The sequence below is a fragment of the Osmerus eperlanus genome, chromosome 18, assembly GCF_963692335.1.
Source record: "Osmerus eperlanus chromosome 18, fOsmEpe2.1, whole genome shotgun sequence".
Lineage (NCBI taxonomy): Eukaryota > Metazoa > Chordata > Actinopteri > Osmeriformes > Osmeridae > Osmerus > Osmerus eperlanus.
In genome coordinates this window covers 1,870,146-1,882,526 of record NC_085035.1, presented here as the reverse complement: position 1 = coordinate 1,882,526, position 12,381 = coordinate 1,870,146, and the positions used below count along the sequence as shown (strand labels likewise).

Below are 12,381 nucleotides of genomic sequence, written 5' to 3'. Positions count from 1 at the left end.
CAGGAGAGAGAGAGAGTCGCGCTGACGAATAACAGCAGCGCGAGAGAACAGGAGGAGCACCTGGAACCAGAGATAGGACGAGAAAAGACGCAAGGGAACCGCCGGTGAATATCTGAAGGACCGGAGAACAGGAGACCAGGAGAGAGAGAGAGACATACAGAGAGAACAGCCGGAGGAGAGGAGGAAGAGACAGGCGACACACGGACAGAAGGCTGGAGCTCAGGTCGTTACACAACCCAACCTGACTGGCCAACGGACGGTCAGAAAAAGGGAAGAGAGAGAAAGAGAGCGAGAGCGAGAGAGCGAGCGAGATAGAGAGCGTGAGAGAGAGAGAGAACAGGGGGTGGGAGGGATGGAGATAGATCGGCCAGCCACAGCACTGCGCGAGGATCCAGGGGCAGGGAGGGAGAGTGAGTGAAGGACAAAGGCGAGCGCTCAGAGGAGGAGAGGAAGTCAGGAGGAGAGGGAGAGCTGCTCGTTTGCCGCTGGAGTGACGCACCCGCCCCGCCGACAGACCTCTTCCTCCATCTTACGCTCCCTCCATCTTTCAAACGGTCCTTTTTCGTCCTGGCGGTACGGCGCAAGGGAACGGAGATCCCTTCACCTCCTCTCGGAAGCAGCGAACCTTTCCCAGGTCTGTTTCAGGGAGCTCCAAGACGACGTTCCCGGTGCCAGACTGTCAGCCGAACCCCGAGGAATAACAGGACCGCTTTCACATCCCAAACACGACAGGACTGTTCATCTTCCTCAACCTAACCCCACACAACACCGATCTCCTCCCGGAACGATCCAGGGCACAGCGACACGACAACACAAACAGCGAGGAGTGAGAGGACAGGAAGGAGCAGAGAACCAAGCGAGGTGAGATGAAGGCAAACATGAGCGTCAACATGTGTGCAGAGGCGCAGGGTCTGTGTCCTGTGTGCGTGTGTGTGGCCCGGTGTGTGTTTGCAGATCTGTGTTTATCAATGGACATTTGAACGTGTGTGTGAATGTGTTTTTGTCTCAGGGGTTGTGTGCGGATCTGTGTGTGTGTGTGTGCGTGCGTGTGTGTGTGTGCGGATCTGTGTGTGTGTGTGTGTGTTTCTTTGTCTTTGTTGCATTCCAGGTTGTGGTTGCAGAGGTGGTTGCATCACAAGCAGTATTCTAAGGACACACACACACACGCACACACACACACACATACACACATGCACGTTCCTCTAAATAGATTCCGTCAATGTGTTTACTGCGCAAAGGGTATCTTGATGATATCTTGATGGTATCATATCTCTGGAGGTTATGACACTTGACGCCCCCCCCCCCCCCATAGAGGGACAGGCAGACAGAGAGGGCAAAGGGGGGGTGGGGGGGGTTGTGGGTGGGGTGTGTGGTGGGGGTGGGGGCGAGGCAGGAACTGCTTGTTCTGTAGCTGTCAGCATGGTACAGTGTTCTCAGTATTGACCGTGCAGCGGTACTGCTGCAGTCTCAGTCTCTGGCTCCGTTGTGTTGCTGTTGCATAACGAAGGCTGCTGGTGCACCCCTCCCACACGCAGCGCTCAGGACCTGCTCTCTGACGGAACCAGGGACCCGGGCTGCACACACACACACACAGGCAAGCACACAACATACACAAATAGGCATACACGCGCATGCATTCGTATACACACGCACACATACGTATGCACACGCGCACACACGTATGCACGCGCACACACGCACAAATAGGCAGGTCCACGTTGGTGCCGCGCACGCCCGCTAACAACACCGACCTCCATCTTGTCTCGCTGTCCCAGCCCAGCGTCGCGTGATCACAGCCCTCGTTCGTTCACATCACACTCTCGCTCACAGCCCCAGCAGCAAGAGCCCGAGACACAGCCTCAGCGAGAATCAATAGTTCCCCAGGATATCGACCCTCGTAAATCCCTCGCAAGGCCGTGTGTGTGCAAAGAAGCTATTATGGTTATTTCTGTTGTTTCTGCTGGTGTGGATCTCTCGGGCTCCCCAGGGGGCGCCGCGGCTCCGGCAGGCAGGACGGGGCGCTGGGATGGGATGAATCGAGGGGGAAAATGGCTGATTGTCTGCCGGGAGTGACGGGAGATGAATTATTTAAAAGCCTCTTGAGCCGCCCCACACCACAGAGTCACTAACCGCCGCTGAGGCTCACATGGATTAAGTGCGAACACAACAGAAAACACAAATACATAAAAATCGGGAATTTAAGGAACGTGCCACTTGATGTTTGCTTGTGATTTGATACATGTAGCAAACATACTGTCGATACAGATATCGATGTGTATTCCCGAATTTTACCAGCATTTAAGACAAATCAACAACTAAACAACCAGAATGTCAGCCCCCTAGAGCTGTGTCGAAACAAACATCACAGCCGGGGGGGGGGGGGGGGGGGTATTTTTCCCTGATTGCGTTGTTTTCATTTTGGCACTCCGCATTTCCCACCGCAAATCAGCGCTGACTGATCACGTAGAAAGCTGAGGATTAACGTGAGGCAGCTTCCTGCCCGTCATGTTTATGTAATCGTCGTACACGCTCGCCTCCACGGACGGAGGGGGAGATATGGGACATGGAGGTGGACACCCATATGTGAGAAGCAGCTCCCCCCACTAGACTGCTCCTGTGTGGGGCACAGAGGCTGCACCGCCAGGGCCGCTGGCCTGGCGTTCCAGTCATGGGGGTGATAAGAGGGGGTGAGAGAGAGAGAGAGAGAGAGAGAGAGAGAGAGAGAGAGACAGAGAGAGAGAGAGAGAGAGAGAGAGAGAGAGAGAGAGAGAGACAGAGAGAGAGAGAGAGAGAGAGAGAGAGAGAGAGAGACAGTGAGCAGACAGGCAGGTGGGTGATAGTGTCTCTGACTAGGAGGTGCCCGGCTCCTCTCAGCTCTCCGCTCTGCACAGGTGGAATGCTTCCAGGAGGGAGGGCGAGGAAGAGGACTGGACGGAGCATTTTGTGTGTGTGTGTGTGTGTGTATACGTGTGGAAACGTGTGTGTGTCTTTGTGTGCGGGTTTGTGTTGGTGTGTGTGTGTTTGTGTTAGTGCGTGTGTGTGTGTCTGTGTGTTTATGTGTTCTAGTGGAATGTAATGGGTGGCATACTAGTTCATGTGGGAGGGTAGCATGGGGGCGAGAACGATGTGTGTGTGTGTGCTGTGTGTGTGTGTATGTGCTGTGTGTGTGTGCTGTGTGTGTGTGTGTGTGTGTGTATGTGCTGTGTGTGTGTGTGTGTATGTGCTGTGTGTGTGTGTGTGTGTATGTGCTGTGTGTGTGTGTGTGTGTGTGTGTGTGTGTGTATGTGTATGTGCTCTGTGTGTGTGTGTGTGTGTGTGTATGTAGGCCTGTGTTTCTGTGTGTTTGCATGTTGAAAGCAGGAATTCTAGTCGTTTCGGACTGATAGCTGGGATGGGCCCTCAGATCCCTCGTCCTGCCAGAACCATCTGTTCTCCCCCTCGCTTTTCTGCCTGTTTGTGCTGACGGGGTCACATGGGCGCATGATTTCATTAGCTTAATTCCAGGGGATGAGGAGTGTGTGTATTTTGTGAGTGTGTGTACAGCATGAAGCTACCGTTTCTCAACTCCCATAGCCAGGGCTGCTGCAGGTCTGCTGCTCCTCCATGTTGAGATAAACCGAGACTCTTACATAACTGGAAAAGACCCCCCCCCCCCCCCCCCCATCACCGAACTAGATTTGAATTTGAGATGGTTAATCTCCGAAGGAACCCTGGATATTGGTCATTCGAAGTGCGAAACAATCCCCGAGTCCCCATCTGACTTAGTGTGGTGTTTGTGTTTGGAGACTGGAAAAGATATGGCAGAGGATGTGTATGGATGTAGTGGGCAGAAATATGAACGCCTGCGTTAGGAACCACATGCGTTTGTCTGTTGAATTAAAGTGACACACGAGCCCGTGTTTCTGCCTCGTCTGAGTCAGTGCTCACACCTCTTGGCTGAGCTGGTGTGGGTGAGCGTTAATGTCCGTGAAAGGGAGAGAGAGAGGGTGAGAGAGGGGTTATTTTTGGAGAAGCGTTGCGGCACTGCGGTGCTGGAGGGAGGCAGGCTGCTCTTTCTTTCTTGACCGACGGCAGGATGGATGGATCTGCCGTTCCAGAACATTCCAGACTGTCACGCACACCGTCGATGTACATCTCCATCTGTAGGAGGAAAAATCTGCACGGCGTGCTTTGTATCATCGTGTGTGTGAGTGTGTGTGTGTGTGAGAGTGTGTGTGTGTGAGTGTGTGTCCGTTTGGGGTAGGTGTTAATGGACGAGAGCACTCTGGCTTGTGAGGAACAGCGGTCGCTCTGCTATGAATCGCCAGCAGAGGTTGTGGGTAGAAAAACCACTGTGAAGGTGCTCAGATAAAGACGCCATAAATAGAAAACAGGATGTCGCTGCTCTTCTTCTTTTGCTCCCTTTTTTTCTTTCTCTTATTCCCTCCCCCCCTCTCTGGCTCACTCTCTCTGTCTCTCTCTCTCTCTCTCTCTCTCTCCCTCTCTCCCTCTCTCTCTGTCTTCTTTTCTCTCTCTCTCTCTCTCTCTCTCTCTCTCTCTCTCTCTCTCTCTCTCTCTCTCTCTCTCTCTCTCTCTCTCTCTCTCTCTCTCTCTCTCTCTCTCCCTCCCTCTCTCTCTCTCTCTCTCTCTCTCTCTCTCTCTCTCTCTCTCTCTCACTCTCTCTCTCTCTCTCTCTCTCTCTCTCTCCCTCTCTCTCTCTCTCTCTCCCTCTCTCTCCCTCTCTCTCTCCCTCCCTCAGGCTCTCTTTCCTCTCGTTCGCTCTCCTCTCCTCGGCATGTAGGTCACCTCCCTCGTTCTCCGTTCTCTCCCTCCGGCATCACGTCTGTTCGGAGCTCCGTCTAGGAGAGAAGAGATGTGTCATTCCCCCCGCTGCTCGCCTTCCCACCAGCCGTCCATGATGCACGCCATGCGCAGCACAGCTCCATTCATACTACACCCCCAGATGCTGCACTCACATATGACTACCACGTTCCACAATAGACCCACTCTTGATCTCTCTCGTACTCGCTTGCTTGCTCACACACACACACACACACACACACACACACACACACATACGTGTTACATGCAACCTCTTCTCAGAGCAGGAAGTTAATGAGGGCCGACAGGATGCTGGAGGCTTGAGGACAGAGGAAGGCTCACCGACAGCACTCCTGCTCTCACAACGTCACGGCTGAAGCTTCGATTACGTAAAAAACAGAATCGCTCGCGAGCGGTTCCATGTGATTTCAAAGGAGAGGGGCGACATTCTCTGATGCCGCCTTCTTCCTACGATCCCGTTATCTTCACAGAACAGTCCTCGTGGTCACTCATTGTATGAATTTTTGAAACATGGCTGATGTTTCCACTGTGTTACCGTATGAGGAAATGAGTAAGCAGGGTGGGGAGTGAGTTTCATATCTGGTTTGTAATAATTCAATCCTCCAACCCTTTCCTCTCCTCTCTCCCCTAGGGTAGCTGTGTCAGAGGGTCTGCTCCACCTGACAACCTGCTACGTCTGCTCTCCACGGAGTCCCAGAGGGGCTGGGGCTAACAAGGACACGGTCATCCATCAGGCCCTTATCAGCCTTCAGTCTGTTGGCCTGTGGAAGGACTGGCTCTGGAAGTCAAGCGCCCCTTCACCCCTCCCCCCTCCCTCCCTCCTTCGAGGGCTGCTTTCGGACCAGAGGAGCCATTCCAAGAGCTTTCCGTTGCCTCTGGAACGTTCTGGAACACGTCCCAAATAAAGACCCCCCCTCCTGCCTGCGTTATCAGTTTGCCACCAAGGGGGCCAAGATTTCACTTTGCCACATTGGACTAAGAGCAGAGAGAGGGCGGTCTGCAGGTTGTTCTCAGAAACACACACACACGGACACACAAAGACTGTACCACAGCTTTGAAACAGGAAGGAAGTGTTCGTGTTCAGCAACCACGTAGAAACAAACTCCCTGACTGCTTTGCGTCAGTTTCCCCTGGTCAGATCGAAAGAGGCAGCGTGGGATTAGATGACGTCAGTTTCCTAGAACAGCAGAAGAGCTCTGCACGAGGCGAAAAACAAACAAAAACGCCTCTGAACTCAAAACTTGCGAATTCTAAACTCTGTGTGTGTCGGTGTCAACGTCTACTGTGAACACTTGAGGATATTTATTGCTGTTATCATTGAGAACATATCCCTGTGTGTCCATGCTGCTTGTTGCACAGTTGTGGTGTTGAAAGGCTATCGTACATATCTTCTGATCATTTCTCTTACAGTGTGTTCCATAAGCGACTGCACCCAAACATCGGCACATGTCCCTAAAAGCCACAAAGAACTAACTGTTGAGCTAACCGACCGTTAGCCTGTACAGCTGGACTGTTATCCCGGCTCTCTATCGGCGAGCTGTTATCAGCACACTGGTTCCTGTGTTCCAGGAATACTGCACTAGGGTGTGGAGCTCCAGCCTAACCCTAACCTCAGTCCGCCTGACGGGCTGCGGGTTCGAGGGCCTGTGAAAGCAACATGGACAGAGCCACTCGTCCCCACGTCCCCTCGAATGGCTGACCGCGAGACGCCCTCATCCGTGCAGAGCCCACCTTCGCCCTCGGTCCCAGACCCAGACCCAGGCTTGGGCCCGGTCTGAGAGACTCCAGCCACCCCCTCCCTTCCCCCCTCCCCCCCCCCCCCCTCTCTCAGACAGATTCCCTCCAGAGAGCGAATGTCCTGCCTTAGGCGCCAGACCGTCGCCATCCCCATGGATACCGTCAAGATCATCCAATCGGAGAAGTTTCCCCGGGAGTGCCCTGTGCCCGTCACGCAGCCTCGATACGCCCCTCCCCCCAGGGTGGCCTGGGATGGAGGGGGCGAGGGCGAGATCATCGTCAACCAGGCGTGCAGTGACACGGGCCTGGAGGTGACCGGGACCCCCGTGGCGGTCCACCCCAGGCCCATGATGTCCCCCCAGGCGCCGTTGGCCCACCGGGAGCAGAGCTTCCTGGCCCAGCGCAAGGCCAGCGCCACCACGGACATCTGCTACCACCAGTTCCACTACAAGATGGAGGACGTGATCGTCAACCAGTACGTGCTGCGCTCCAACTCCACCTCGTCCTCCGCCTCCTCCTCGTCCTCGGGCTCCGTCATGCCCTGCGAGCCCCTGGACTGCCCCACCTGCGGCCACGCCTACAACTTTGCGGGCAAGCGGCCGCGCATCCTGTCCTGCCTGCACTCGGTGTGCGAGGAGTGCTTGCAGATCCTCTACGAGTCCTGCCCCAAGTACAAGTTCATCTCTTGCCCCACCTGCCGCCGGGAGACTGTGCTGTTCACCGACTACGGCTTGGCTGCCCTTGCCATCAACACCAGCATCCTGAGCCGCCTGCCGTCCGACCCCAACGGCCCGGTGCAGTGGGGCGGGGAGGCCGACCGCAGCTGCTACCAGACGGTGCGCCAGTACTGCCAGTCGGCCTGCACCTGCCAGATCGCCAACCCCCTGTCCTCTTGTGGCATCATGTAGGGGGGCAGGCGGGAGCCCTCCTGGCAAGGCTGAGCCCTGTCCTCCCTTCCCCCTCCTCTCTCTCTCTCCTCAACCCCCCTGCCCTCTCTCCTGTCCCTTCCTCCTTCATCCCCCCCTCCCCTCCTCTCTCTCTCTCTCTCTCTTTCTCTCTCACGTACATACAAACCCCACCCACCACAGATGTATCTATATATTTAATAGCACAGGTGGAAGCTGTCTGGGACTAAAATGGAATCGTGAAGTGACACTTGCTGATGAAACAGAGAGATAAAGCAAATAAATGTATTTTATGTATGGACTGAATCCTGGACTGATTCCTGGACTGAATCCTGGACTGAATCCTGGACTGAATCCTGGACTGATTCCTGGACTGAATCCTGGACTGAATCCTGGACTGAATCCTGGACTGAATCCTGGACTGAATCCCTTTCACCCTCTGTTGTTGGGATGTGTTTGTCGTTGACATCTCTTTACATGGGAATGCCCAGGGAGGCTCCTCCCCCTCAACCTAGGTGAATAAAAACAATAAACAAGTTGAAAAAACAACAAACCCAACCAGCTCTTGTTTGGTGTACTGGGTATTCTGGATATGAACTTCTCTGGGGCAGTCCAGATACAGGAAGTTGGCTGTCTTGGTGGGTGACATGCTACTGTTAAGGGTTAGGTCAGTGAAGGGTGTGACTCGAGGGTGTGGTTAGAGCATTTTGCTGCAGATCAAGTGATCACAGGTTCAATTTACCCCCATGCAGTTCGTTGTTGACTGAATACAGTATCATTGTTAGGCATAAGCAGGATCAGAATGAGGGAATGGATGAGTGTTAAGAAGACTAAAGACGAGGACTAGAGCGGATGAGGTATGTTGTTTTCTGGCTTTATTATATCTTCCAGTCAGAGCTTTTGCATTAGAGGTTGATTGACTTAAGTATACCATGTACAAGGAAGGGATCACAGCTTACAAGCACTTACAGTTACATTCACAGAAGCAGCGATGCAAAAGGATAGAAAAAATGTTACACATTTATCGGAGTATAAATAATTTGGATACAAATGGAGCAGACAATAAATAAAGAAATACTTCAGATGTTAACAGGAGCTACACGGAGGGGTGAAGAGTGGGGTTGTGTTGGTCAGCTGTGATGTCCTGGAACAGCCCGGTCCATGAACACCGGGGCTGTTTTGCTTCTTTTAAACAGGTCGCCTACCCAATTCTTTATGGATGGATGCATCTGTGAGCTTCGTAAACAGAAATAATTAAGCGTGAGAAACACTCGAGATGGTTTGGGTGAGGCGTTTCAGAATCTGGGACTAATGTGTGTTATTGTTCACACGGGATATGCCATTTTGGCTGATTCTGGGTGAATATTCCCAAGAGTGGATGCGCGGGCCAAATGTGCTCTCTCATTGACGCTTCCAAGCACACAGTGCATTAGCTATGGCCCAGTGCACCTGCAACGTAACTGGCTGCCATGTTGTTACAGCCAACACTGTCCTGATATAGAGGCACCGTGCGGCAGTCCAACAGACTGTTAACAATGTATTCGTTTCTCCTCTAGGGGTCGCTGTTTTTCAAGTCTAAACACGTTTTTTTATATATTTTACCTGTTTTTCTCTTTTGAGAATGAATGTTTAAATCCTTCTCTTTTCAACGAGCTTATCTTCAGTTTCCAAGACTTGTCCTTCGTCGCTGTGTCTCTCTTTGTTTTCTGCTCATACAAATGTTGGTCAGCATATTTAGACAGATGTGCCTTATAAACAACAAAAGCGAAGTGTAATCAAATGGTACGTTTTAAAACACACCAAATAGAGCCATGCCTTCAGTTGTAAAGAGTGGGATACGGTAGGGTTGTACTGTAGGTATATCAGATGAACAGGAGGCCTTTACCAATAATATTACCTGCGTTTCATCGTCCTCTTGTTCCAGCAAAACGTCGCTGTTCAGACACTGCCCTCTAGTGTCCATATTTAGCGTCCCTGCGGAAGACAAAGTTTACAAACGTTGGTCCTTATTTCAATTTCCACCCACGTACACAGAAGGTCAATGAAACTAACAACATACACACACATAACTTGCAGGATTACCTAACGTACTTTTATTAACGTAGGCCTACTTACTTTGCCGCCGTTGAGATAAGAAATGCGTGTCCGACATTGACCTTCGACGAAAGTCACCTTGTCCGTCATCATTTTGACAAGGGGGGAGTCTGGAAATGTCGTTGGTTTTATGTTTTGGACTCTGCTCGTTCTTTTCAATTACTTTACAGTCATGTCGGTGGGTTTCGGTGATCTGAGTCATAAAATAGAAAGGTGTTACGAACAGTACGCCTCCACATGACGACTATACTTCATTAACTTGGCTGAAGTTACTAATTCCTTTCCCAGAACGTCGTCATCTTACCTGACTCATGACTTGTTGCGCTCGGACAGAATCCATTTCCATCTGTAGCCTTTGGTTTTGCAACCGTAGTTTGGCCATTTCCTCCAACACCCGACACAATTGCTCCAAGTAGCCTAAGCCAGGACTAAGACCCATCCTCATTTCTTCCTGGATAAAACAAAAAATTACGTGTTTAATAAACAGAACTTTAAACCTTTATTACAAATAGCCTCATCAAATCATGTGATTCAAAAGGCTATATACACATTGTCTGCCAATAATGTATAATTGCAATAAAACCTTAGTTGAACAAAGATCATTCTAACAAATACTCGATAATACACACGTTTTGCAAGGAATAGACCAGTGTATGAATGTTAAACCAAATATTCATTTGGACTTTGAACCTCTAAAGATAACTTAAACTAAAAGCAGGAAATAAGAATGAAAGTTGGCATTGGAATTTGCCTGATTCATTCAACACATCACCTAGCTTGTGTTGCAATCACATACTGTGGTTGAATCAGTCACCGCAGAGGCACAGATGAAAGAGAATGAGGAATATTTCTGTATAGAATAGGAATGTGTTTACTGCCCATTACAGGAAATAAAGGGTATTTACTCTCAGGAAAAAACAGTATCATCTCTACCATCTGCCACAGAAGGCATACCATCTCTGTCAGGGGTCACCAGAAGCACCACACACGCACGCACGCACACCCACACTCCTGACATGCATGTGGTTCAACTAGACCGACTGGTTCATATAGTACAGCTCCAACACTGACCGATACACTGTTTTGCAACATGACATACCACATACAGTTGAATTAAGAGCATGTCTGGAACTGTCTGGAACTGTCTATAACTGTTTGCGTGTGTGAGTGAATGTGTGTGTGTGTGTATCAGATACGATTTACATGAAAAACACATGATGGCCTATGTACTAGACACAATCAGATCGTTTTCAGTGAAAGACTATACAATGATCAGTGAGCATCAAGAACAGCTTGACCAGGAGCTCACCTCTGTCTGAACAGGCAACCTGTCCTGATAGAGCGACTGGGGTCGTCTGTGTCTCTCCCAGGCCGGCTGTCTCCCCACCGCTGGCCCCACCTTCCTCCCAGGACCCAGACTTCCTGACCTTTGACCTGTCCTGAGAACCTGGGAGCTCTGTGTGCTTAGGGAAGCCGCGTCACACCGTTTCCGTGGCGCCCGGTCTCCGGGCAACGGCGAGTTCTTCTGTCTGCCCAGCTTTCTGTCCGTGTCTGTCCTCTGCAGGGTCTGCTCCAGCTTGAGGTGCATGGCCATGGCATGTTCCGGAGAACCCAGGGGAGCCTGCGCTTCAGCGAGACCGAGCGACAGGGAGGAAGAGGAGGACGAGGACAGGGGGGGGTTGGGTGACCTGGGAGGGGAGGGGGAGGACAGGGGGAGGTCGGGTGACCTGGGAGGGGAGGACAGGGGGAGGTCAGGAGACCTGGGAGGGGAGGACAGGGGGAGGTCAGGAGACCTGGGAGGGGAGGGGGAGGAGGAGAGCACCTCCTTTCCTCCTCCAGCGCCCGCCAGGTCTGCGTTTGTATCCGGGGTCGTTCCAGGGTAGTGTGGGGAGGGCAGGGGGACGACAGGAGACCGTGTGTCCGTCCCAGGGTAGTGTGGGGAGGGCAGGGGGCTCACAGGGCTGGCCATCTCCATCCCAGAGTCCCTGGACTCAGACCTGAGAGGAGTTCTGGGGTGAGGCTTAGACAGCGGCTCGCTCTCCGACAGCGTGAAGGAAGCCCCGGAGTCCGTGTCTGGCCACTTCCCCGCCGAGTCTGGGAAGACTCCCTCTGACACCCAGGTCTCCAGAAGGTTCCCGAAACTGCTGTACAAATTCATCTCCAAAAGCTTTGGCCTTCTCCTCCCCAACGTCAAAAAGTCCTCTTCTTCCCTCCTTCTTCTTCTTCTTCTTCACACCTTCCTCAGTTGTGTTTACTCCTCAAGTTACGTGAAGAAGACACACAGCAGCACAGGAACAGTTGCTACTGGTTCAAGAAACTGACTCACTAGTGAAGTGACACAGGTGAGTCTGTGATGGTGTATTTGAAATATTCTGTCAGTCCGCCCACGGTCTCTTGTCACGCCTCCCTATAAATCTTGCTGTCAGAGAGCTACTGGTTGAAGCAGGCTGTTTCCTGTTGAAACTGACTCACCTTAACACCTCTTGACCCCAGCCCTATACAACAAACATGATCAAACTCAGGTATGAGTCTGGCAAGCTGTTACATGGCTCAGCCGAAACTAAATCAGTCTTTACATTACTTACAATGGTGCTTCACAAACCAGTCAGCTCCTGTTTAAAACATCAACATTGTATTTTAGGATTACAGTTTTTTTTGTCCACAACAACGCCCTGATCACGAACATGGCTGAGTGATGATCACCTCTTGTGATGACAGGAAACAGGGAAGATGATTGAAGGGTGAGAAGGTAGACCAAACCTAGACATACCGACAGCCCTTGTGTCTGTGACTTCTCTAGCACAAAGCTCTGTCTAAAGACTAC

General features: G+C 51.7%; 2 protein-coding genes across 4 annotated transcripts; one reads left to right on the top strand and one right to left on the bottom strand.

The window, feature by feature from the left end:
* rnf208 (ring finger protein 208) lies at positions 1 to 8,343 on the top strand. The gene is made up of 2 exons (XM_062484298.1): positions 1 to 861; positions 5,453 to 8,343. The coding sequence occupies exon 2, from the start codon at positions 6,675 to 6,677 to the stop codon at positions 7,464 to 7,466; it is 792 nt and encodes a 263-aa protein (XP_062340282.1). The 5' UTR covers positions 1 to 861; positions 5,453 to 6,674; the 3' UTR covers positions 7,467 to 8,343.
* On the bottom strand, positions 8,322 to 11,894 carry si:dkey-106l3.7 (swi5-dependent recombination DNA repair protein 1 homolog). Of its 3 annotated transcripts, none has more exons than XM_062484296.1 (7): positions 11,351 to 11,894; positions 10,867 to 11,317; positions 9,862 to 10,008; positions 9,579 to 9,750; positions 9,361 to 9,437; positions 9,066 to 9,169; positions 8,322 to 8,699 (listed from the first exon to the last, which is right to left on the bottom strand). In XM_062484296.1, exons 1-7 carry the CDS (start codon positions 11,713 to 11,715, stop codon positions 8,594 to 8,596), a joined length of 1,422 nt encoding a protein of 473 aa, XP_062340280.1. In that variant the 5' UTR covers positions 11,716 to 11,894; the 3' UTR covers positions 8,322 to 8,593. The 3 variants fall into 3 exon arrangements, with proteins under 3 accessions (XP_062340280.1, XP_062340281.1, XP_062340279.1); XM_062484297.1 differs by having other exon boundaries at positions 10,867 to 11,284; positions 11,351 to 11,893; XM_062484295.1 differs by having other exon boundaries at positions 10,867 to 11,894.
* Positions 11,895 to 12,381: the final 487 nt, after the last annotated feature.